Here is a 25,716-nt window from a genome sequence, read left to right on the forward strand (position 1 = left end):
CTCTGTTACCACATCACATTGTGTTGTAATTGAAAGAGTCTGCCTGCTTGTCTATCTCCTAGGAACTGGGAGCATCTCAATAGGCATAGTGATATACCCATTTTTGTACCTTCCATGCTTGACACTGAGATGAAATTAAGGCATAGGATTGATGACCATTTACCAAAAATAAATAAATAAATACACTAGCAAAAAAATCCCTTTCAAATACAGGGGGTTTGTGAGATTGCTATACCTGAAAGCATTTTAATAAAGACACACACAACTGAAGCCGAATCTTTAAGATACCTTCACCTGCTTAGTCATTCATTCATCATTCATTTATTCATTCACTCATTCATCGACACCGTATTGAGGTACGAGGCACTGGGCTGGGTGCTGGAGACACAGAGACGAATGGCAACATGCAGCTTTGGAGTCGCTCAGGGACTAAAAGAGAAACTGCATTTTACTGGTGGCCCCATTATCTGCCCCTGAGACCGTACAGATTGGTAGAGAACTTCAGAAGGCAGGCCCTAGGCCTCACTGGTTTCACGGGCAACTAGTAGGTAGTTGTTGTATATTTGCTGAGTTAAGGTGGGAAAAACCCTTGCATCAAATAAACTTTATATCGAAGATGACGAGAAATGAAAATCTGATTTTATTTTAAAAAAACATCCAGAAGCAGCAGTTTTATTCCAGGGGAACGAACACACCACCAGCATCTCAGCTCAGAACAGTGGTCCCCTGAAGTTGACGTGGAATGCAAAACAGAAATTTACTTCTATTGGGACTAAACTTATCCAAACAAGAGCGTGAGAGTCCAAAAGGGTCAAAGGTGGTCAGGGTTTAGAAATAACGCAGCCTCTGTGTGGAAAAGTCTGTGAGCCGCCGTGAGACTGGCTGAGAGCGAGGCCGCCTTAGCGGCCAGAAGGTGACCCCCTCAACTGGGCCGAGGGAGGGCGTGGGCACATTTGAGCCCTTGTCCTTGAAGGGCATTGAGCGAGCCGAGGGGAGGGGTGGGCGGGGCTCGGGTTTCCAATCACAATAGAGGAAGCTCAGAGGCGGCCGAGGGGCGGGCCCCGCCTCCTCCTCCCTCCTTGCGGATCCTGCGGTGAAGGGGACGCACGCTGCTGACTTTGTCTTCTCCGTGCGACCCTTACCGCCGTCTCGAGAACTTTCTCTCCCCTGGTAGGTTTCTGCTCGGGACCCTGAATCCTGGCTCTCGAGCAGACCGGGTGGGATGTGGAAGGGAATCCTTGTGTAGCAAGACTCGGGGAAGGACCAGGAAGGACATCTGCGCTCCCGGGCCTGTAGCCCTGAGCATCCGGACTCGGGTTGGGGCGGGTTGGGGGCAGGGACCGTGCCCTGGGCTGGGTAGCAGGGCGGCGCGGAGGGACTGCGAGCGAGCCCCCGGGCTTTGTCCGCCACGCTTCGGGGCTCGCCGCCAGCCCGTGCTTCCCCGGGGGACAGACTTGTTGCATTTGCAGGTGATCCCGGGCCCTGCGTGTCCTTGATGGGTTCATGGCGGCCGCATCACCCTCGGTGCCTGCTGGCGGGAGCCCGGACACGTGCTTGAGGAGCTGGGGGAGGGAGAAGGGGCCAGGTGACCCGTGAGGCTGGCGGATCGTGAGCCTGGGGATTGGCGTCCATTACCACGGGAATGGAGAAATGCCCGGCTTTTCGGGATTGAGGGTGAAGGATGATCTTGGCCCTGCCCTCCAGCCTCTCCCAGGCTGCGGCACACGCAGCCCTTCCCGGAGCGATGGGCCGGCTCGTTTCTGGCCTCTTTTCTTGGTGCTTCGGGTGCTTTGTTTATTTGCCAGCTTTGGGTGTTGAGCGTGAGGAAAGCCTAGACTTTTCGCCCTAGAGACCTTGTCCGAGGAGATCCGTGGTTGCTGCCTCCCCTTGTGACCTGCGCTCTGCGCTGCGGGTGACAAGAGGAAGAGCTGGCCCGTGGGCGGCCTGCACAGCCGCTGCAGCTGGGGCCTGCAGGGGTAGGAGGAGGGGAAGAACCGCCACTTACTAGTGAAGGTATTGCACGGCAAAACTGGGCTCTTTAAAAGGTTAGTCTGCAAAGTGGAGCTTTGTTCCTGAACTTAAGGCCCGGGTTCATGTCTAACGATTTATATCCACAGAAGGGGCTGGAGGGTGGGGGTGTAAAGGACCAAACATCGGAGGTAATTTTTACCCTGTTTATCATTCTTTTCCCTTACAAGCCACCACTCTGATCTTGAGGCAGGCCTGTGTACAATATAAAACATTTTCTTCTAATTTCTTACAACACCTGTTAGAGAACCCCTGTTAAGGGGGGAAAAAAGAAAATTAAATCACTTTTTCTCTAGAAAGACCTGAGAGAAAATCTGTACCTCCTCAAGCTTCTACAGTGTCATTTCTGAAATTCCCCAACTAGTTTACAAGGTCTATCTGGACAACTAATCTGTATTTCTATAGCAGTCTGTCTGGACTTTTGTTTTCCACTGCTTTACTGGATCCTCTGTGTACCTAAAGGACCTTAAACCAACTAGTGAAAATAACATAATAAAGAAAATCTGTGCGTTTGTATCTGTTCACCAAGAGAGGCGGCATTCTTCTGATTCTGCGCAATATGCAGGACATGTGTGAATTTCATTGTTACGGTCATCTATTTGTGGAGACAGTTGTACACCATTGTGTATTTCTTTTTTCTCTAGCATCCAGGAGAAAACTGCAAATAGGCTTTGTAAAGGCAAAATAATCTTTGAGTTTAGTCCCTCATGTTTGGGGGAAAATAGTTTTTGGGGAAAAAAAATAGCTATAGAATGAAATAGTTGTTAAACAGTTATCTCCAAATCAAGTACTTTATTCCAACTTGGAGCCTTACCAACTCTTACTTAACATATACAATTACTAAACTAGGTTTTGTTACTTAGTCCTTTGCAGATGAGAAACAAAAAACGAGAGGGAAGCAGGGGTACAGTTTGAAACAGGGGGCATTGTCCTCTAAGTTAACAGTTTAGCATTAAAAGTAAAAGGCAAACACAAATACTAGACATTATAACGGGTTACAATTATAAACGATACTTAATTCCGAAGAAAGGGCTTTTTTTATGATCTGTACCCTCTTTGTTTAAGAAAGCAGGTTGATACAATAAATTTTGCCTTTTGTTTTAGTTATCCAGAACACTCAGCTGATAATCTGATGGCGCAGATAAAATTGGTGTTACTGTATAAATGTTTTCTAACAGTTTCCATTTTTTAAACTTATTAATTTTTCTTTTTTGGCTTTTTCTTTAATGGCTGGAAACAAACTCACTCAAAGGCTGATATTCTCCTAATGTGACCCCCTGAAAAAAAATTTAATAAGTACCCGCCTTCTAATAAGCTTCCAAGGTGCACTAGAAGGAATTCAGAGTGATATTTTCTGCAGATTTTGCATAAACATTATTCATCACTATTGTCACTGTATTTAAGCACACATAGTATGTCCAGTACACTGTGACAAATTTTAGGTGAGACTTCAATAGAAGAAGAAAATAGAAGAACCAATTGGTCCCTATCTTCTAAGAGTGATAATAACCATTGGTAGTAGAAATTATATTAATAACTGGCCATTCTTTTAGCCCAAGCTTAAATATGGGCTAATACTGGGCTCTAACTTAAATAGTTACACATAAATACTTTATAGTGGGCATAGAAACAAATCCGCTAATCTAAATATAAATATTCATGTTGTTTAACCAGTAAATGAATGGCCACAAGACAAAATTGTTACAACTTTGTTAAATACTATTAGAAAAGCAAGCACAGGCTGAAGAGACGAACCCAAATTCTAACAGGCTTCGTGGAAGTTTTTGTCTTGTTTTTTGTTAATGGGTTAACATGGTTTTTTTTTTTTAAAAAAAACATCTTTATTGGAGTATAATTGCTTTACAATGTTGTGTCAGTTTCTGCTGTATAACAAAGTGAATCGGCTATACGTATACATATATCCCCATATCTCCTCCCTCTTGTGTCTCCCTCCCACCCTCCCTATCCCACCCATCTAGGTGGTCACAAAGCACGAAGCTGATCTCCCTGTGCTATGCAGCTGCTTCCCACTAGCTATTTTACATTTGGTAGTGTATATATGTCCATGCCAGTCTCTCATTTCGTCCCAGCTTACCCTTCCCCCTCCCTGTGTCCTCAAGTCCATTCTCTACGTCTGCGTCTTTTTTTTTCTTCCTAATTATTTATTTATTTTTTTATTTATGGCTGTGTTGGGTCTTCGTTTCTGTGCGAGGGCTTTCTCTAGTTGCGGCAAGTGGGGACCACTCGTCATCGTGGTGCGCGGGCCTCTCACTATCGCGGCCTCTCTTGTTTCGGAGCACAGGCTCCAGACGCGCAGGCTCAGTAGTTGTGGCTCACGGGCCCAGTTGCTCCACGGCATGTGGGATCTTCCCAGACCAGGGCTCGAACCCGTGTCCCCTGCGTTGGCAGGCAGATTCTCAACCACTGCACCACCAGGGAAGCCCCTATGTCTGCGTCTTTATTCCTGTCCTGCCCCTAGGTTCTTCAGAATCTTTTTTTTTTTGTTTTTTAATTTCCATATATATATGTTAGCATACGGTATTTGTTTTTCTCTTTTTGACTTAATTCACTCTGTATGACAGTCTCTATGTCCATCCACCTCACTACAAATAACTCAATTTCATTTCTTTTAATGGCTGAGTAATATTCCATTATACATATATATGTGCCACATCTTTATCCATTCATCTGTTGATGGACACTTAGGTTGCTTCCATGTCCTGGCTATTGTAAATAGAGCTGCAATGAACATTGTGGTACATGACTCTTTTTGAATTATGGTTTTCTCAGGGTATATGCCCAGTAGTGGGATTGCTGGGTCATATGGTAGTTCTATTTTTAGTTTTTTAAGGAACCTCCATACTGTTCCCCATAGTGGCTGTATCAATTTACATTCCCACCAACAGTGCAAGAGGGTTCCCGTTTCTCCACACCCTCTCCAGCATTTATTGTTTGTAGATTTTTGGATGATGGCCATTCTGACTGGTGTGAGGTGATACCTCATTGTAGTTTTGATTTGCATTTCTCTAATGATTAGTGATGTTGAGCATCCTTTCATGTGTTTGTTGGCAATCTGTATATCTTCTTTGGAGAGATGTCTATTTAGGTCTTCTGCCCATTTTGGGATTGGGTTGTTTGATTTTTGATATTGAGCTGCTTGTAAATTTTGGAGATTAATCCTTTGTCAGTTGCTTCATTTGCAAACATTTTCTCCCATTCTGAGGGTTGTCTTTTCGTCTTGTTTGTGGTTTCCTTTGCTGTGCAAAAGCTTTTAAGGTTCATTAGGTCCCATTTGTTTATTTTTGTTTTTATTTCCATTTCTCTAGGAGGTGGGTCAAAAAGGATCTTGCTGTGATTTATGTCATAGTGTTCTGCCTATGTTTTCCTCTAAGAGTTTTATAGTGTCTGGCCTTACATTTAGGTCTTTAATCTATTTTGAGTTTATTTTTGTGTATGTTGTTACAGAGTGTTCTAATTTCATTCTTTTACATGTGGCTGTCCAGTTTTCCCAGAACCACTTATTGAAGAGGCTGTCTTTTCTCCATTGTATATTCTTGCCTCCTTTATCAAAAATAAGGTGACCATATGTGCGTGGGTTTATCTCTGAGCTTTCTATCCTGTTCCATTGATCTATATTTCTGTTTTTGTGCCAGTACCATACTGTGTTGATTACTGCAGCTTTGTAGTATAGTCTGAAGTGAGGGAGTCTGATTCCTCCAGCTCCGTTTTTCTTTCTCAAGATTGCTTTGGCTATTTGGGGTCTTTTGTGTTTCCATGCAAATTGTGAATTTTTTTGTTCTAGTTCTGTGAAAAATGCCATTGGTAGTTTGATAGGATTGCATTGAATATGTAGATTGCTTTGGGTAGTATAGTCATTTTCACAATGTTGATTCTTCCAATCCACGAACATGGTATATCTCTCCATCTGTTTGTATCATCTTTAATTTCTTTCATCAGTGTCTTATAGTTTTCTGCATACAGGTCTTTTGTCTCCCTAGGTAGGTTTATTCCTAGGTATTTTATTCTTTTTGTTGCAATGGTAAATGGGAGTGTTTCCTTAATTTCTCTTTCAGATTTTTCATCATCAGTGTATAGGTATGCAAGAAATTTCTGTGCATTAATTTTGTGTCTTGCTACTTTTCCAAATTCATTGATTAGCTCTAGTTGTTTTCTGGTAGCATCTTTAGGATTCTCTATATATAGTGTCATGTCATCTGCAAACAGTGACAGCTTTACTTCTTCTTTTCTGTTTTGGATTCCTTTTATTTTGTTTTCTTCTCTGATTGCCATGGCTAAAACTTCCAAAACTATGTTGAATAATAGTGGTGAGAGTGGACAACCTTGTCTTGTTCCTGATCTTAGAGGAAGTGGTTTCAGTTTTTCACCATTGAGAATGATGTTGGCTGTGGGTTTGTCTTATATGGCCTTTATTATGTTGAGGTAAGTTCTCTCCATGCCTACTTTCTAAGGGTTTTTATCATAAATGGGTGTTGAATTTTGTTGAAACCTTTTTCTGCATCTATTGAGATGATCATATGGTATTTCTCCTTCAATTTGTTAATATGGTTTATCACACTGTTTTTTTAAAATATATTCTGTGCTCTAGAATACCATTATGCTCCTTTTAAAATGTATTTTAGTTCAAACTTGCAACAGTAACATTACAGATTCCCATGCAGGTTTCTCATATGGACACATGTATAATATTTTGATTATTTTCTTTCAGGGCACAATGGCAACTCTTAAGGAAAAACTGATCGCACCAGTTGCGGAAGAAGAGGCAATGGTCCCAAACAATAAGATCACTATAGTGGGTGTTGGACAAGTTGGTATGGCATGTGCCATCAGCATTCTGGGAAAGGTACGTACTTTCAAGAACACCATACATACTAATGAGAACCTACAGTATAGCATAGGGAACTCTACTCAGTGCTCTGTGGTGACCTAAATGGGAAGGAAATCCTAAAAAGAGGGGATATATGTATACGTATAGCTGATTCACTTTGCTGTACAGCAGAAAGTAACACAACATTGTAAAGCAACTATACTCCAATAAAAATTAATTGAAAAACAAAAACAAAAAAACACCATACATGATAGGTAATTTCAGCATGTGTATACAGTCTCTTTAGGTATCTGAGAATTTGATTGTATCTTTAAAAGATTTTTTTTTCCTGAATAATTTGAAGTAAGTTGTAGGCATCGTGATACTTCACCTTTAAACACATTAGCATGTATTTCCTGAGAAAATGACATTCTTCCTATCTGACACAATAGAGTTACTGCACTCAGGAAATTTAATACTGATAAAATGCTATTATCTAATACACAGTACCCAGATTAAAAATTCTCCAACTATTAAAATCCTGCCTTTTCTCCCCTAATCCAAGATCATGTTTTTATATACTTGTCATGTCTCTTTCTTCTTCTTTAATGTGGAACTGAGCCTTTCTTTGTCTCTCATGTCATTGATATGTTTGTAGAGTCCCCGTCGGTTCTGTAGGATGCCCCTCAATTTATGTTGGTCTGATGTTTCCTTGTAATTGGGTTCAGGTTAGATTTGGGGGGTGGGGTGGTGGCACGTCCTTCACAATGCATCACAATTTTGTCTCATGACTGGTGGTGCCCAAGAGTCCTCTGGTTGAAGTGGTAACTGTCAGATTTCTCCACTGCAAAGGTCCCTTAACCCTCTGTAGTTAATAAATAATCTGCACAGTCGCTTTTTGAGGTCATGGAAATATCCTATTATTCCCCTCAAACCCCCACCCAGTCATTTTATTTTGAAATAATTTCAAATTTACAGAAAAATTTGCAAGAATATTAAAAAAAAAAACTTCCATATTCACTTCACCTATGTTTACTAATTCTTAACATATTTGTGTGTGTGTGGGTGTGTGGGTGCACGCACGTGTATGGACTTTTTTCTGAACCATTAGAGAATAAATGCAAACATGCCCTTCCTTTCCTTCTGTCTGTCAGAGTACATTTCCTCAAAATAGGACATATTCTCACATAGTTCAGTTATCAACATCAGATTTAACACTGACAACATGCTACTAGCACCCTTTACTCCTCCAGATTATATTTTCCCCAGATACCTCCATAAACTTTTAGTTTGCTTCCTATATTCTTACTTACCTCATTGAATTGATCCTTGTTCTTTCTGAAGGCTGTCTTAAATGTTTTTTAGGGGAACCCCTCCCCTCAGTGCTGCCTGGCCTTCAGTAGAGCACACTGTCCATTTGTATTGTATGTGAAGGCTGCTTGAATAACTCCTAGCCAAGCATATTTCTATTTACAAAATTTAAATTCTAAAGCAACAAATTCTGAATCTTCACTGAGGAAAAAGTCATCAAAGAAATCAACTAAAATATGTAGTGTGCACCAATGAAAGTTTTATTCTTTTGCATTTTTTCTTGCTAGTTTTCATTGGCCAGGTTCCCCTGATTTAGGAGAGCTGCTTCCCAAATTACAGGGAATTTAAATAATCACAATTTAGTGTTCATCCTTCATACCAGTAAAAATGAAAAGTATTCCAGCTTACCTTTCTTTTAAAATTTGTACCGTGTTTGAAGTGGTTTGACTAAAATGCTTCATTTTAAACAACAATCTCAAGAAATGGGAACTGTTCATATCCTGTTTCCAGATGAGGTAGCTGAGGCTTCATTAGATTAAGTGGCCTGCCTATTGTCACACAGCTGGTAATGGTAGAGCTGTATTTTAAGCCCAGGACTCTGAACTCTTAACTATAGTGACTCTGCAGTTTCTATTCATTCTATGCTAGTACTGGGGCAATTAAAGACATAAGTATATATTTTTTTAATTGAAGTATAGTTGATTTACAGTGTTGTGTTAGTTTCAAGTGTACAGCAAAGTGATTCAGTTATATCTTTTTCAGATTCTTTTCCATTATAGGTTATTACAAAATATTGAGTATAGTTCCCTGTACAATACAGTAGGTCCTTGTTTACCTATTTTATATGTAGTTGTGTGTATATGTTAATCCCAAGCTCCTACTTTATCTCTCCCATCCCCCCAGACATAAATATATTACTAAAACACTAGCTAAAGATTTTTCATTCCTCCTGCTAATCTCAAAATTTGGATTTTCAGGAAACTATATCTGAGCTGTCATGATTCTATAAGGAGTACCTCGCTGATTGTTTTAACTGTAAATTTAAAATCCTCTTGGGTAAATAATTTAGTTGAGACTCTCCTCTCTGCAGTTATATAATACTTTGGCCCAATTCTAGTGCTCGAGAGAACAGACTGGGCCCCTAACAGTAGGAATCTTCCAATTGAGCTGCTGTGAAGGAAGGACTGCCTTCCTGAAAGACCATTTTATTAATCAAAAGTGTTTAAATCTTCTTTTAATGGGGAAGAATTAGAGTCAAAGTTGTTATTACTCTTTGGTAAGGATTATAAACCCCACTGGTTTAATAAGAAAGGGAACTAACAGTGCTCTTTTGTCAGGTGTCTGCATGTTACCTTATTCCTCTAGAAAAGTTCTAGGGGATATTGTCATCTCTATATTACTGTTGGAAAAGGACAAACTCAGAAAGATTAAGCCCCTTGATTAAGATCTCAGAGATCCTAAGTGCCAGATCCAGTCTCTGAGTCCATCACCAGTGTGCTTTTCAGAGGACACACACTGCTTTGGCCCAGAAAGTGAACAAAGCTGGGGCACCAGAGACAGAGGTTGAGAAGGCCCACGCCTTAACTGGGCCCGTGGAGGCAGCTGAGCCTCCCGAGTACAACGTCCGCCATTGCAAAGACACCGGTGTTTTCTGCTTCTCTTGCCCACTCTACCCAGCCTCGTTGCCAACATGGAAACCGTAGTGAGCTTTTATAAAAATAGCTTCCCTACTTAGAACTTTCTGATAGGTAACAGTGCACGTCAACTACACGCATACATAATATGCAATGAGGCGTCAAGGATTTTTCCCTGCCTGCCTCTCAGAGCAAGGCGGGGTGCACACCTGCAGGGGGCACCATTCAGAGGGTCAGGAGCGCCTTTCCAGTGCAATGTGGTGGTGCTGTCTCTGACTTCATCTCTTACCTTCTGCCCTCTTTCTTCAAAACACCAAGCTCATGGCTGCTTAAACCGTTTTAGTACTTGATTTCCCTTCCCCTGGAATGACTGCTCTAGACCATCAGAGCTGACTCCCTCCCATCATTCATGTCACGCTTTTTTGGGCAGGCCTTCCCTGACTGTCCAATACCAAGTAAGCGTCCTTCCCTTCCCTTTAACTTCACCCTGCCTTGCACTGTTTATAGCACTTCCATTATCAGAGTCATCTTAAACTGTTTGCTTCACTCCTGTTCCCTTCCTGGTACATTCCACGAGGGCAGGAACTTTGCCAGATTTGTTCATTACTGTATTCCTCATTAGTAGAATAATGCCTGGCACTTTCAGTAGTAAATATGTATTAAATAAATGGATATTCCCGCTATTACGAAGAAACTGCACTTACATCTGGTCAAATTTTGATCATAGCTTTTCCTTTTTCATGGCTTCTCCTGCCACCCCTACCAATCACAAGCTCTGTGTTTTGGCTGCCAAGATCCCATCATGTTGTCAAGGTCATACACAGGTTCCACGCAGTTATTCCACCCTTAGCCTCTGTGCAGCTGTTTTTAGTTTGAGTGTCTGTTCTTGATTGAGTCAACTGTAGCCACATTCTTGTGGTACAAACCCAGCATAAGGAGTCTCTTAAAAGGAGCAATGTAATTACATACTGCAGAGCAGTTTTTGCAGTGCAAGACTTGGCCTAAAAGTGAGACTTAATTAGAATTTGGTGTCTGCACAAGAATAGACAGGTTAATGGAACAGACTCAAAGCCCAGAAACAGGACCAAAGAGTATTTAATGAAAAGTGGCATTCCAGAGGAGAAGAAAAACAAATTATTGAATAAATGGTGCTTGTCCATTTAGCTAATTATTTGGGAAAAGTTATACCTTTTCCTCCCACAAAATGTCATGCAAACTAAACACTTGAATGTAAAAATGCAGCCATCAAATATTAAGCCACTGGCAGCAGTAATTTACTAGCTAAGAGGGCCAAGAGGTAGATTATGGCTGTGTCTTATCCACATGGAACTTTAGATTAAGAGACAATTTTTATAGTATGTTAAACAAGGTTTCAGCAGCTATGTTCTTGGCTTCTAACTGATCTTGTTCCTTAATAAGTTACTGCTTTTGCAATGAATCTAACCCTTGATGTATCAAACATTTTAAAATATATTTACAGCGTTAACTGGAATATACATATGGCTAATATACACTCTGTGAATGCAGAAGGAGATTCCTTTAAGCCAAAGTGTCAGTACTTAGTCACACATCTTCTATTTGCCTGCCTCCCACTGCGAGGATATTTAGTCCCACAGATGCAGCTAAATTCAGCGCTGCAATTATTTTCTCAAAGTGTTGGATCTCTTCCTTCCTTGCCAGCTGAATATGCACTTCGCAGACAACTCTCTACCCACTGAAACAAAACACAGGATCTGAGATCCTGTGACATCCTTTTCCACTTAAGCCCCAAATTGTTGTGCCCCGTTGACTTTGACAGCACCCATGTGATGTTCCCAAAATAAGAGTGACGTTCCCGGCGCTCAGGACCTTGACGGAACGGTTATTAACGTTCTCTCGTATGGTTTTAGGGCTTCAGAAACACAAATGCGGGTTTTGTGTGATCTTGTCAGAGGCTGCAGAGGAACGAAACCATTTTTAAAGTGTTGAAACATGAGTCTAAGTGAAAACGGGTGAACATTAATGCCAGTATTTGACATACGTGGAAATGAGAAAATATTTACCAAGTAACCCCCAGCTCATAAAAGGGTCATTTCAGAAGCTTGCAAGTGAATCAATTGCTTGGAACTAAGAACACTTTCAGTCACAGGGAGGCCCGAGTCTCAGGGAAACCCTCACAAGCAGGCCTATTGCGGCTCACTGCTTGAGGCCAGCCGCCCCTGGGCTTCTAGAAACGGGACAGTGTTCATTCCTTGGCTCCTACGGGGAGCGGGACCTGCTTTGTGGGCAGCTTAACTGGGTCACGTTTTCTTATTGGCTGCCTCGCCTCTCTTTGCTTCTCCCTCTGCCGCTCAGTACCTTCCTGACCCCTCCAGTTCCACCCTGGATTATTCTATCGTAGCCTCCAAAGTGCTTCCTGAACCCCAGTTACTTAACGCTTTTTTCCCATCAACACCCTTTACCCTTTACCTGGCTGATCTCACTATCCTTCAAAGAGGTATTTGCATTGTTAAGTGTGATATATCATATTAGGCTAATTATTTTGCTAACAGCTTGGTTTTTTTTGCTAAAACCAGTAAAGGCCAGGATTCGGGTGATATTTCAATGGGAAGGATGACTACTTTTTAAAGAGTTTGTAAATTCTGAGTTTTCACAAGACAACCAACTTTAAAAGCTGAAAAGTTATTTAGATGCAATTAGATTGACACCCTCCCCCCTTCATTTTTCTGAGAAGAAAAGGTTGACTTGCTGAAGAATGGACATGATTATTGATGTACGGTTTTTCTTGGGATGGATGGCACAGGTGACAGTTGGAATAGAAAACAAGAGAACTCTGGGCAAGTTTGGGTTGATCATGCATAGAGAATTCACTAGCCCTGGACCCCTGTGTCCATGACTCCTTCCTTTCCCCACCAGGATATTCGAGCTGGTCAGAGCCAACCTGAGGCTTCCTGGCTTCAACCAGGGCTTCAAAGCCAGCTCTAAAGTGAACTCAACCTCTTGATGGTTTTAAACTAAATCTGCCCTCTCAAAAACCCCTCCAAACTGGGGGGTGACCTTCGGGATGGACACACTGCCCAAGGTTGTTTCTAGGTCTTTGTCTCTTTTTCACCGCCATCCCCCATGAATATGAAGACTTGCACACCCTGAGGCCACTGTTGAGCCACGTTGGTTTCATGTCTGCAGATTCTTAAAGCAATTTGTATCATGCTCATTAAATGCCAGTTGGGTACCAGAAGGTGAAATTCTGAAAAATTGGTATCTTAAATATGAATAGTTTGTTATTTAAGACATTTTATCATGAAATTGTTTAAAGAGCACACCTAACTCCATGGTAAAATTCTCCTCTAGGTTTCTAGACATTGGGTACTTTGCCGTTTCCACAGTCTCTGGCTTGTACTGACAGCGGAGGTATCCTAGAGTGGCTTCGGGTCCTAACAGCTGTTTTCGTGTTTGTAGTCTCTGACCGATGAACTCGCTCTTGTGGATGTTTTGGAAGATAAACTCAAAGGAGAGATGATGGACCTGCAGCATGGGAGCTTATTCCTTCAGACACCAAAAATTGTGGCAGACAAAGGTAGTCTTATTTCACGCCCAAAGTGATCAAATAGTAAATTGATGTCCTCACTCCTTTATAGCAGATCGGTTTTCCCATCCTGGTGAATCTAGTGCTGGTAGTTTCTCCTTTCCTTCTGGGTCCAGTTCATCCTCAAAAACAAACATAATTGTTACCTCTGTAGTCCCTCTCCCACTGCCTTCCACACATTTGGTACATAACATTTTAGGAAATAGGATCCTAATGCTTGTTTACACCTACCTGAGAACGGGGATGTTTTAGATCTGAAAAAAATATTGCACAAAGTAATTTGAGTGCCTTGAAGAAACTAACTAAATTCATATTCTAGCCATCTTTGTCCTGGATTAATGGATTTATGCTGTGACACTGTCACCACAGCACGGCTGTGCCCTACAGATGTAGAAATGTGGGCCCAAAATAATTCCTAACAATACTATTGATAATAGCTGTTATACATTGAATTATTAGCATTCTGGGTATGCTAATGTGAAACTTTGCATATCTCATCTTCACAGCAACCCTATGAGAGATGGATACTATTACCTCCCTTTTATGGAAGAGGAAGCTGATAAAGTATTAGTAACTGAAAAGTCACATAGGGACATGGTTTAATTATATTAATCATCCATAGCTATTGAGTCTAATGACCACATCAAATCAAAATGTCTATAATTTGGGAAAGGGTGCACTTCCTTGAGGAAAAAATAAAATATTTTCTAGAGAAACTCACTGCTAAAAATGAATAAGCTTCTTTAAAATATTGAGTATTAGAAATTAAATTCTAGCCAAGGACACTGGAGTGCCTTGCTTCCCTTCATAGATTGAATTAACATTACAAGTCTGCAGTTACCTTTAAATTGCTTTTTTGTTGGAGGGCTGCCTGTTGAACTTTGCACTCACTGTGTTTATGCTTTGTATTATTCCTGACAATCCAATCTTCTCTAAAGCCAATAGCATTTTGCATTTGTTAGCCGGAAACATAATTTAGGGCCATGTTTACTTCCTGGGTCCATTTTCTGAGCCAGTGTTATGGTTGGAATGTTTCCACATCACTCAAGGAGGAAGAAGCCACAGAACATTGGTGTTGCAGCTCAACACCTTATACAGAAAATGTAATTCTCATGTACGTTCTGGGAGCTTATGTATAGATTTCTAGAGCATATTATACAACATGTTTTGATGAAGAGTTGTATGTAAAGTACTTTTTTCCCCTCTCCTTCAAGATTACTCTGTGACCGCCAATTCCAAGATCGTGGTGGTAACTGCAGGAGTTCGCCAACAAGAGGGAGAAAGTCGTCTGAATCTGGTGCAGAGGAATGTTAGTGTCTTCAGGTTCAGCATTCCTCAGATCGTCAAGTACAGTCCTGACTGCATCATAATTGTGGTTTCTAACCCAGGTATTACTATAATGCCTTAAGGTTCAGTTCTGTTAAATTCAATATTTTGGATTTTTTTTTTTTTAACTTAAAAAAAGTCTGTTCTGGTGTCTGCTGGCAGGAGCAATTCATGTGTCTCCTGTTTTTGGCCACAAAAGAGTGGTGTTTGCAAAACCAATGACACCGTCCCAGGCCACATGCTTAAGAATCTGAGAAGAGTTTTATAAGCAATTTCATCTGCTTGTTTTATCTGGCTTTGTTGTAAAGTCTAAAAGCTTTTAAACTTTTCTATCAAGATTATCCTGGGATGCATAATGAAGCGTTTGAATGTGATTCCAATTTGGATGAAATATTTTAGCATATTTGACCTTCTGTTTTCCAGAAAATGCTTTCTAGTCTTCTTATCTATTTCTAAAATTCTTGAAAATTGAGTTGATTGAATTTGAAGTTTAAGAAAGCCATTAATTAGTCCAAGTTTAAAGATAGAAATAGACTATATTGATGGACAAATACATGCTTAACATCAAATGTTGGAACTTGAAAACTTCTGATTAGAAAGAATTGCATTTTTTTCAGTCCAAACAGTCAAAATTCACTCTCTATTTCACACTTCTTTGGCCTATAATTTGCCACCAAGCTTACTATTTACTGGTAAGCACAGTAGATACAGTGATAAAATGGTAAAGCTAATTATCTCTGACACTTCACATTGAGAAAGATTGTGAATAAGAGCCAAGAAAATCCTTATAATTTATGGGGATTTTGTTGTTGTTTGTTTGTTTGCTTGTTTTAGCCGCACCGTGTGGCTTGTGGGATCTTAGGCCCAGATGAGGGATTGAACCCCGGGCCCTCAGCAATGAAAGCACAGAGTCCTAACCATTGGACTGCCAGGGAATTCCCTAATTTATGGGATATTGAGAGTTGGAAGCCAGCAAGACCAGATATTATTTTAGTATTATTCTCCGTAATCCTGGATTAAGAATTTCCTAAATATTTCAACCTTGCATCTAAAACTTCTCATAAATAGAGGGTGGCAGATAGATGTAGAACATGAATGACAAACAGGAGGCACATATGAAGTTGTGCCACATCCTGTGCTTAAGGCAGACAGTATTAACTGGTTATACAGCTTTTCCAGGTATACCTTCAAAGTCTTAACCCTCCAGGGAGTCACTCCTACTGAGTCAAAGTTGCCAAGGAAGCTTTTATAATATCCAGGCCAAAATGACCTTAAAATATCCCAGCCGGTGTCTATATATGAGAGTGGAGGTGGAAACTTGCCTTCCCTGTGTGCACGTTTTCCTGCTTTTTACAGCTTAGCCTGTAAGTACTTTGATCTTCTCTAGCGCAGCAGGTTTTAGCTTTGCAGTCTCTGTGCCACACAAGAATAAAGGCTGTGTCATAGAATTCCTTTCATTAAATAGTAGGAAATGTTAATACCCTGTATTATCACAGTTGTTTACTGAATAGTGTCTTGTTCCCAGGGAAATTTATAGCAGCATGCCTTGGTAGTTTAGTAACTGATAGCTTTTGGTTTCTGATGACAGTTGTTCAAATCATGGAATGTTAGCATTGGAAGAAACTTAAGTGATGAACTAACTCAACCCCTTTTCTCTTTCTTTCCATATATAGTAAATTAATCTGCAAGACTCATGTATTCTTGTTTCAAGTAATAATGTAAATAAAAACCGCAATATTGCATTTCCCGTGTTTTACAATCTCTCTTACTATAAAACTTAAGTATTTTTCCTGTCTTTCTAACTCCCATTATCTCTCATTATGAAAAGTCAAGTATTTACATCTTTCTGGCCACATCTTATTTGGAGGATGGGGCAGTGTGAGAGGAGTAAACCAGGGAACCCATTAATTGACATAGCAGTTGAAATCAGTTTTGATGTACTTACATATATTATTTTTTAAATTTTTAGTGGACATTCTCACATATGTTACCTGGAAACTAAGTGGGTTACCCAAGCACCGTGTGATTGGAAGTGGATGTAATCTGGATTCTGCTAGATTTCGCTATCTTATGGCTGAAAAGCTTGGCATTCATCCCAGCAGCTGCCACGGATGGATTTTGGGAGAACATGGCGACTCAAGTGGTAAGAAGAAAAAAAAAAAAAAAAAGGACAGTATTTACTGTGTACTTATGTGGTGTTCTTGCCATTCTGACTGTTTTCTTTGTTTTTACATTATATTTTCTATATTTTCACGTACTTCACATTACTAATAAGTATTGTGGGAGGTTACTTTGATACTGACTAGGTAAATATCTGATTCCTCATCAACTTTTTGCCTGCTAAGTTTAGTATCCACTTACGATTCTTGCCTAAATAAATTATGACGGTTGTCAAACATGATATTCTAATTCCATTATTTCATCTTAAACATTGAATTTTATACATTGAATAGGTTTATGGTGTAAAGCTGTCATAATCCAAAACATAATGATAATCTTTGTTTTACTAAATTCACTTTTGCCCAATATGCAAGGGGCTATTTTCTCCCTAAAAGGTTAAGACGTAAATTTTCCTTTGAATTTAGTGAGAGTTAGTAATGTGATTTTGGTAGAGTTTACTTTGGTACTGTAAGAATTTGGTCTTAAAATTATTGCATTGTTGCTTTCTTGTATAATGATGCTGACTTTTTTTTTCTGACACATTGTACCACTTCATTCAAGAGTTTCTCGTGTCCAAGGATTTTCCTGAATTTCTATGCTATATAAAGTAGTACCATGTCTGGTGTACAGTAAAAACTCAGTGCTAGTTATCACAGTTGCTAGAACCACAGATCTGGAAGTGACCTTACATGTTGAAGATCCTTTAGCTGGCTAGCGGCATAACTGCAGCTAGAATCATGTCTTCTGATTCCTTTCCAATGTTTTATTTACTCATTACTGTGTCATTTTTTCCAAAACATCTCTGCCCCCCCCATTTCCGTATTGATCTATACTGTGTACATAAAATGAAAGAGAATTAAACTATGCTCACTTAGGCATGATTATGTAGATTTCATAGTCTTCAACAAAACCAGGAAAATGCTGTAGTTTTCTCAACAGTTACCCTGAATTAGCAAAAGTTGTGGACTGAAACATGGTCTTGTTTGGCCATGGGCAGCTTTGCCCTTCATAGTTGGTTCTAACCTTTACCCCAGGGCTCTGCTCTTATTTTCTGAATCTAAGAGTTTTCCTTCAAAGGTCCCCAAGGAACACATACTTATTTTTCAAGGTCCAGTTCAAACGCATATTTTTTGTAGCGCTTTCTGACATTTGATTTTCCCCTACATTAAGTAGACCCTTGTTTATGTTTTATTACACTTTCTTCATCCCTCTGTAAGAGCATCTCCCATTGCTTTAGTGTCCTTTACTAACTGTTTTCTCCTAGTAAATTCTAAACTTGTCCATGGTACAGAGCATATTTTAATCCATCTTTATATGCCTAGATCTTCAAAATATAGTTTTGGCTGGGCAAGAGGTGTTCAGAATAGGTAAGGGGGTGTTTTGGTGCATCAAAGCCTCCAAAAGATATAGTCAGTGATAACACCTTTGTCTGCTATGCCTTTGGGGGCATTCTTGGAAGGAAATATTTGATGCAGTTAAGACCAGAGCAATTCATTGTGGTTACATGGAGTTTCTTTCCAGAAATGGACTGAACTTAGAGCATGGTAAGAGAAAATTAGATGATACTTGGGTTTTTTCCAAGAATTCTTTTGTTTTTTACTTCACTCTAGGAATAAAGGGGGCTTATATTTGAAAAATAAGCAGGCAAAAAGTTAAGAATTCCTCACACCCAAAGTTTAGAATAGTCCCAAACTAGAATCCCTTAGGATTTCACAAACCTAGGGAAAGGCAAGAATTTCATAATGTCTGTAAGCTTTACCCAGCAATTCTGTTTGCACCAAAATGGTTGAAAGTTAAAAGGTCAGATTTGAAGGCAAATGTCAGCCTTTGCAGGGAAGTATATTGGAGTCAGTTGTCATTGGAACAGTAAGTGGGTAACTTGCAACAGGGGTGAAATCTGAACTAAGAGAAGAAAAAATTTTTTAAAAATAAGGTCAGAGATAGCTAAAATGTTTGTGTATTTATTTTTTCCCCTGCAGTGGCTGTGTGGAGTGGGGTGAATGTGGCAGGTGTTTCTCTCCAGGAACTGAATCCAGAAATGGGAACGGACAATGATAGTGAAAATTGGAAGGAAGTGCACAAGATAGTGGTTGAAAGGTACACAGGAGGGAGCTTGATTTAAGACAATTAGTATTATGTTAGACAAAATTGTGAACACTTCCCATGGCTGCCTCTTCAGATAAACTTAAAAGTTTTTTTTTTTGTTTTTTGTTCTTGCTGTTTTTCCCGTTTTTTCTTTTTTTAAATTACTCTTTGTTTTGGGGGGGTTGTTTTTTTCTTTTTATTATTTTTTCTTTCTATTTTTTCTATTATATTTTTCTTTCTATTTTTTCTTATCTTTTAGATAAACTCAATATATAATAGTAAATATGCGGCTGTTATCTTCTGAAACAGGCAAGACTAACTTATACTGGTCAAATTTGCTATGCTGGTCCCCCTAGGGAAAGCAAATATTTTTCTAGAGAAATTCTATTGCAGGAGTAACAGGAGTGGGACATGGAATTAACAAGTGAGAAAGGCTCTCAAAATACCTACTGTTGACACATAAGGTTGGCTTATTTAGAAAAGTAAACCTAGACACTATTAGTGTCATAATTGCATTAAATAATACTTACTGATTGATTGCTGATACTGTTTAAGCTGTGCTGTATTTATCTTTCCACACCCAACCAAGGATGTCCTCCTCTCCCTCTTTGAAACTGCCTTTTGTTACTAACTGTTTTCTCTTTCTATGACCTTCATGTTTATCCTAAAATAAAGTGTCATTTTGGACCAGAGTAAAGAATGTGGGCTTAGATTGAAATTATAGCACTGACACTAACTAACTGTATAGTCTTGGGAAGCCATTTAGCCCTTAAGTTGAATCTCAGTTTTCTCCTCTGTAAAGTCATAAGGTATTTAAATTATTGTAAAAATTGAGTTAAATCACACATACTTATCACTGATAAGCATTCGAGAAATGTTAGCTTCTATTTTCAGAGAATTGTTGTTATAAGACTAACTGATGTCTCAAATATGGAATCATTTTGTTTAGTTCAACTTTATTTATTTATTTATTTTTGGCTGTGTTGGGTCTTCGTTGCTGCGCGCGGGCTTTCTCTGGTTGTGGCTAGCGGGGGCTACTCTTCGTTGCGGTGCGCGGGCTTCTCATTTTGGTGGCTTCTCTTGTTGTGGAGCTCGAGCTCTAGGCTCGCGGGCTTCAGTAGTTGTAGCTCATGGGCTCTAAAGCACAGGCTCAGTAGTTGTGGCACATGGGCTTAGTTGCTCCGCAGCATATGGGATCTTCCTGGACCAGGGCTCGAACCCATGTCCCCTGCATTGGCAGGCGGATTCTTAACCACTGAGCCACCAGGGAAGTCCAACCCTTTATTTTATAAATGAGAAAACTAGGGCTCACCCAGGTAATATAACTTGCCCTAGGTCTTTTAATCGGTGATAGATTGCATTAAATCCCAATTTTCTAATACCCAGTTACTCCTGCTACCTAATTCTCAAGTACAAGTGCCTTTGTGGGTTTCAAAGGGTATAATTTGTGCTCAGAAAGTTGCCGGGCAAGGTATTGCCATCACTTTTCTCTTAAGTTAGTTGGTCATAGTATTTTAGGTGACAATGGTTAGTGGCCTCAAATGAACCTGAAAATCAAAGTATATTTTGTCCTTTGAATGTGAAGGTTCTTTCACTTTCACTGTTCCCTGATTTCATTAATATCTTTGGAAATATTGAAGTTTATGAATAAGAAGATTGGTTGGAAAATGTACATTTTACCTCTGTGACTTTATAAATAGTCATTTATACAATAAACTACTTAAATTTGTCAAAGCATTTACATAGCACCTACCATGTAGTTTTAAAATTTTAAACATTTTACATATATATTAACTCATTTAACAAACTTATGAAGTAGATACCACTGTGATCCTTATTTTACAGAAGCGGACACTGAGACAGGTAGATTAAATAATTTGCTCAAGATTACAGAGTTAAGAGACAGCAGGAGTCAAACCCAAAGAGTCTGGTGTCAATTATCTCTTTTATGAATTTTTTTTTTCCTTAGTGCCTATGAAGTCATCAAGCTAAAAGGATACACCAACTGGGCTATTGGATTAAGTGTGGCTGATCTTATTGAATCTGTGTTGAAAAATCTATCCAGGATTCACCCAGTGTCAACAATGGTGAAGGTAAACTGTTATAAAATATTATGATTTCTGGTCGAGTATTCTATACGTAGATTCATTTTAAGAAGGATGAGATAATGTCTCAGTCCACAGTTATTTTTTCATCTCAAAGTTTTATGGAAACCTTTCTCCTTTCCAATAGAAGTTTAGGACAATAAGAGCAAAAATTTGTAGAGACATTGAATGCATTTTTACGTTTCTCCCTTGTATGATGTGGCAAATTAAATATTAACTCTGAATCTTATTCGACATATTCTCAGATGATCATTTGAATAAGTTTAATAGTTTCATTTCAAGTTGGTGTATTAAACTATAGATTGGCTTTGATGTATGTAGCATTTGATACCTTAACAAATTTAGTTTAACTCAAAAGCTATGGAACAGTTAGAAATTGATTATTTTTAAATAAAACTAAAATTGTATTAAAACATTGTCTAAGATAATGGACTCATTTTCTACCAGTCAACAGCAGGGGTGAAAAAGTAAGGGAGGAACTGCAGTAGATTCAAAGAAACTAAGAGATAAATATAGAAGTGTTGGGGGGGGGTAGAACACGGTGTCAGATGTTTTGGGGTTTTTCTGTTGTTTGGGGGTTTTTTTTGATACTATAGCAAAAAAATTAAAGCAAGTATGGCAAAAATTGGATAATTGCTGAGTCTTAGAGTGCCTATATGTAGGAGTTTGTTTATTCCCTACACTTTGGTGTATATACAAAAACTTTCAAAGTTAATTTAAGAAAATATTAAACTGACTTGATTAATATACTAAAATAATTTAATTAATTATGTAGTTAAATTGACCATCTGAGTAATTTACATAATACAAACCGGTAAAGTGTTTTGGGAATTGTATGATTTTTTTTCAGCAACTCTTGGGTGTTGCAAGAATCTTGCCTTTGAGTGGCATCCAACTACTTCCCTGGACCTTGTAGGTCGGCTACTACCTGAAATTCTCTCCTTAACTAAAGAATTTTAAGAAACTTAAAATTTCATGAAAAGAAGGCCAGTGAGAACCACATTTGAATGTGATTTGAATTTGAAGACATAATCAAAGTTTATTAAAGTGTATTGAAGCAGAAAGGTATCAATAAGTTCAATAAAGTACCTAAAATTCTAGTTTTATCATAGTGTGTATTTGTATATTCTATGTATAAAATCTAATTAGAAACACAAGTATTAGGGTATATAGACCTGTACGTGATAAAAACTAAAGAATGAGTTTATGCTTATCAAATTTCCTGCAATTCTTCCTGTTCAAACTCAGGACCTGTGATCATTCTTACCTGTGGTTTCATCTCCTCATCTCAGTGCTTTTCTTGTTCTGGCAGGGGATGTATGGCATTGAGAATGAAGTCTTCTTGAGCCTTCCATGTATCCTGAATGCTCGGGGGTTAACCAGTGTTATCAGCCAGAAGCTGAAGGATGATGAGGTTGCACAACTCAAGAAAAGTGCAGACACCCTCTGGGACATCCAGAAGGAACTAAAGGACCTGTGACTTCTGGCTGCTAGGCTATAGAAACTTAAAACTACAGTGTGATTAACCACGAGCCTTTAGTTTTCATCCCTGTACGTGGAGCACAGTCTGCTCTTATCTTCCTAAGTATGTGAATCTGGGCTCCCAGAATCAAAGCCCAAGCTTGGTTTAATGCTTGCAAGATGAGTCCTTGAACAAATAAAATTAACTATCGTAGTCTGCTTCTGTCTCTGGAATTCTTTCTTTAATGGTTTCTGAAAGATTTCAGTCTGTTTTTCAAATAATTCTTCCCCCCTCTACATCATAAGTTTCCCTAAATTCTATCATCTACATCCCATCTTCTACTTCTTTTGCCAAACAGCACTACAAATCTTTGTCACAACATGTACTATGATTTTGTTGTTGTTGTCCTGAGAATATGGTTACCATGTTTTTCAAGGACTTTATTTTTTGGGGAGCAGGTTTAGTTTCACAGCCAAACTGAGAGAAAGATACAGAGATTTCCCATAAACGCTTGCTTCCATACATGCATAGCCTCCCGTTATCGACATCGCTCACTGGAGTGGTATGTTTGTTACAGTCAATGAACCAACATTGACACGACATCATCCAAAGCCCATCGTTTACTTTACAGTTCACTCTTGGTGTTGTGCATTCTATGGGCTTGGACAATGTTTTATGACATGTATCCATCGTTAAAATATCACGGTATTTTCACTGCCCTAAAAATCCTGAGGTTACCATTTTAAGGTTATCACTGAAGAAAGAACTAGAACCAGTGGATGACATTTACAAGGAAGTCCATTTTATTTCTCTAAAAGGAAGAACCTCTAAAACAGCTTTCTAAAATAGGGATTAACTTTGTTAGAGTTGGTTCTATTTGATAATGAAGAAAAATGAAAGTTTGGACTGAGTTATCCAGATCCAGGCTACTGGGAGACAGCATAAAGGGGGGTTAAGAGGGGGACTTATAGCAGACTTCCTTTAACAAAGAGTTTCTACTTCACATGTAATATCTAAGGGTCAGTGTTTTAGGTGGTGTTAAAAACATGGACTTTGTTATCACATAAACCTGGATTTCATTGATTAACTGCAATTTGGGGCAAGTTACATACTTAACCACTCCTAAGCTTCAATTTTCTTAACCTATGAAGTAGTGGTAATAATGGTACCTCTTCAATATGGTGTGTGAATTAAATGAGAAAATGTAAAACAGCACAATGCTTGGTTCTAACAATAAGCAAGTAGTGCTTACTGTTCTAAGTGATTTACGTATATATTAACTCATCTAAGTCATCCTAACTATAAGGTAGTGTTTCTCCACCTAGGCACTATTTGGGGCTGGAATATTCTGTACTGTGGGGACAGCATGGTGCATCATGGGATGTTTGGCAGCACCCCTAGCATCTACCCGCTAGATGCCAGTTACACACCTCTCTTCCCAGTTGTGTCAACCCCAAAATGTGTCCTGGGGAGCAAAATCACCTCTGGTTGAGAATTACTGCTCTAAAGTATTTGAATCCTCACTTTACAGATGAAACTGAAACACACAGAGGTCACACAGCTACTAAGTAGCAGATTTGGGGTTCAACCCAAGCATTGTAGCTCCTTAACCTGTGCTCTGAAGCACAGTGTGCTACTATTGCTGTAAATATTAGTCATCGTTATGTTTCTGTATCTTTAGCATTTATAAAATAATATCAAAATCATTCTCTAATGCTCCAGCATATTATGAGGATATTATTATTATCGTATTACAGAAAGGGAGACTAAACCAGAGGTACTAAATACGTTTCTCAGGTGACATTTCCAAAATGACTCAATCTTACCTACTGGCATAGCACAGAGAGCTATACGCAATATTTTGTAATATCCTATAAGGGAAAGAATCTGAAAAAGAATATATATCTGAATCACTGTGCTATATATTGGGTTGGCCAAAAAGTTTGTTTGGGTTTTTCCATAAGATCTTATGGAAAACCCAAACGAAGTTTTTGGCCAACCCAATACATGAAACTAACACTATTGTAAATCAACTATACTTCAATTTAAAAAAATGACAGTCTTTTGAGATGATAATCATACATCTAGCTAGATGTAAGGAGAAAGGTTATTTTAATTTATGTAATTCATTGTTCTAATTTATTTGTGAATACTGAATTTACAACAAGCCAGTGATTTCCAAGCTTGAATTTCATGGACCAGTTTAAAATTTTTTAAACTTTGTCAGGGATAGGGAATGAGTCCTTGTGTGGAAAGAGGTAGGGGGCCTCAACATAGCCTTGCCATCTTTTAATTTTGCCAAATAAAGACATGGAGCGAAAAAAGAACACATATTCTTACCATTATACGGAAGAACAGATATTTTAATGCCAAAAGAAGGAGAACACCATAATCTCAAATTTATCAGCTGTCCTGGACCAAGAGCAGAAAAGCAAAACCCTTGTTCTGGAAGAGCCAAGAGCTGGAAGAAGTCTGGGTCCTTGGCTGTCATGGAGCTGCTCTACCAGCTACAGACTGCCTACGTCCAAGCTGCTTTTGCATTAGGAGGAAGTAAACGCCTATTGCTGTTATTATGGGTATGTGTCTCAGCAGCCAAATTTAGTAACATATTCTGTAAGACTTTATTGGGAAAACCAACCATAAGGCAAAACACCTGTTAGCAAATAACTTTTCATCTAATCAAGGAGACAGACATGAATGATAAATCTCAAAATAAGGTGCTGTAAAATCAAGAAAAAAAAAACCTGAGTCTTCACGTATTCAGTTGGAGCACTTCGGTTGTCTTCTTGGTCTCTGGGGAAACATGAAAAATGGAACTGCTAAGATTCCCTAGGAATAGAGGAGATGACCAGTAACACCTAACTAGTTAATACATGGATTCAGATATTCCATAGATCAGTATCCAAAATACAACACACATGGACTGTTTGGGACTGACATAGATAGTTTATCCATAAAGCTAATTTTGTCTCATATAATTTTAACATTGGAAATGACCTTGGCTCAAGCTATTCTACAGAAGAGCCACTAAGACCTAAGTGCTAAGCTGATTTACCTAAATGCAACCAAGCTAGTTTATGGAGCTGATCTATTGGTTAGTAGTCCTTCAAACTAGCTAAAACAAAACAAAAAGGAGGGAGGATTTACTGGTGCACCTAACTGAAAAGCCTAGAAGTGGAACTGACATTAAGCAAGATTGTATTCAGGAAGAAAAA

At 39.1% G+C, this 25,716-nt stretch overlaps 1 protein-coding gene across 1 annotated transcript; it reads left to right on the forward strand.

Moving 5' to 3' along the window:
* Positions 1–1,017: 1,017 nt before the first annotated feature.
* Positions 1,018–22,714, forward strand: LDHB (lactate dehydrogenase B). The gene is made up of 8 exons (XM_082419853.1): positions 1,018–1,170; positions 6,755–6,889; positions 13,237–13,354; positions 14,578–14,751; positions 16,659–16,832; positions 18,829–18,946; positions 20,904–21,027; positions 22,352–22,714. Exons 2-8 carry the CDS (start codon positions 6,761–6,763, stop codon positions 22,517–22,519), a joined length of 1,005 nt encoding a protein of 334 aa, XP_082275979.1. The 5' UTR covers positions 1,018–1,170; positions 6,755–6,760; the 3' UTR covers positions 22,520–22,714.
* Positions 22,715–25,716: the final 3,002 nt, after the last annotated feature.

Source organism: Balaenoptera physalus, assembly GCF_965194825.1.
Source record: "Balaenoptera physalus genome assembly, chromosome: 13".
Classification (NCBI taxonomy): domain Eukaryota; kingdom Metazoa; phylum Chordata; class Mammalia; order Artiodactyla; family Balaenopteridae; genus Balaenoptera; species Balaenoptera physalus.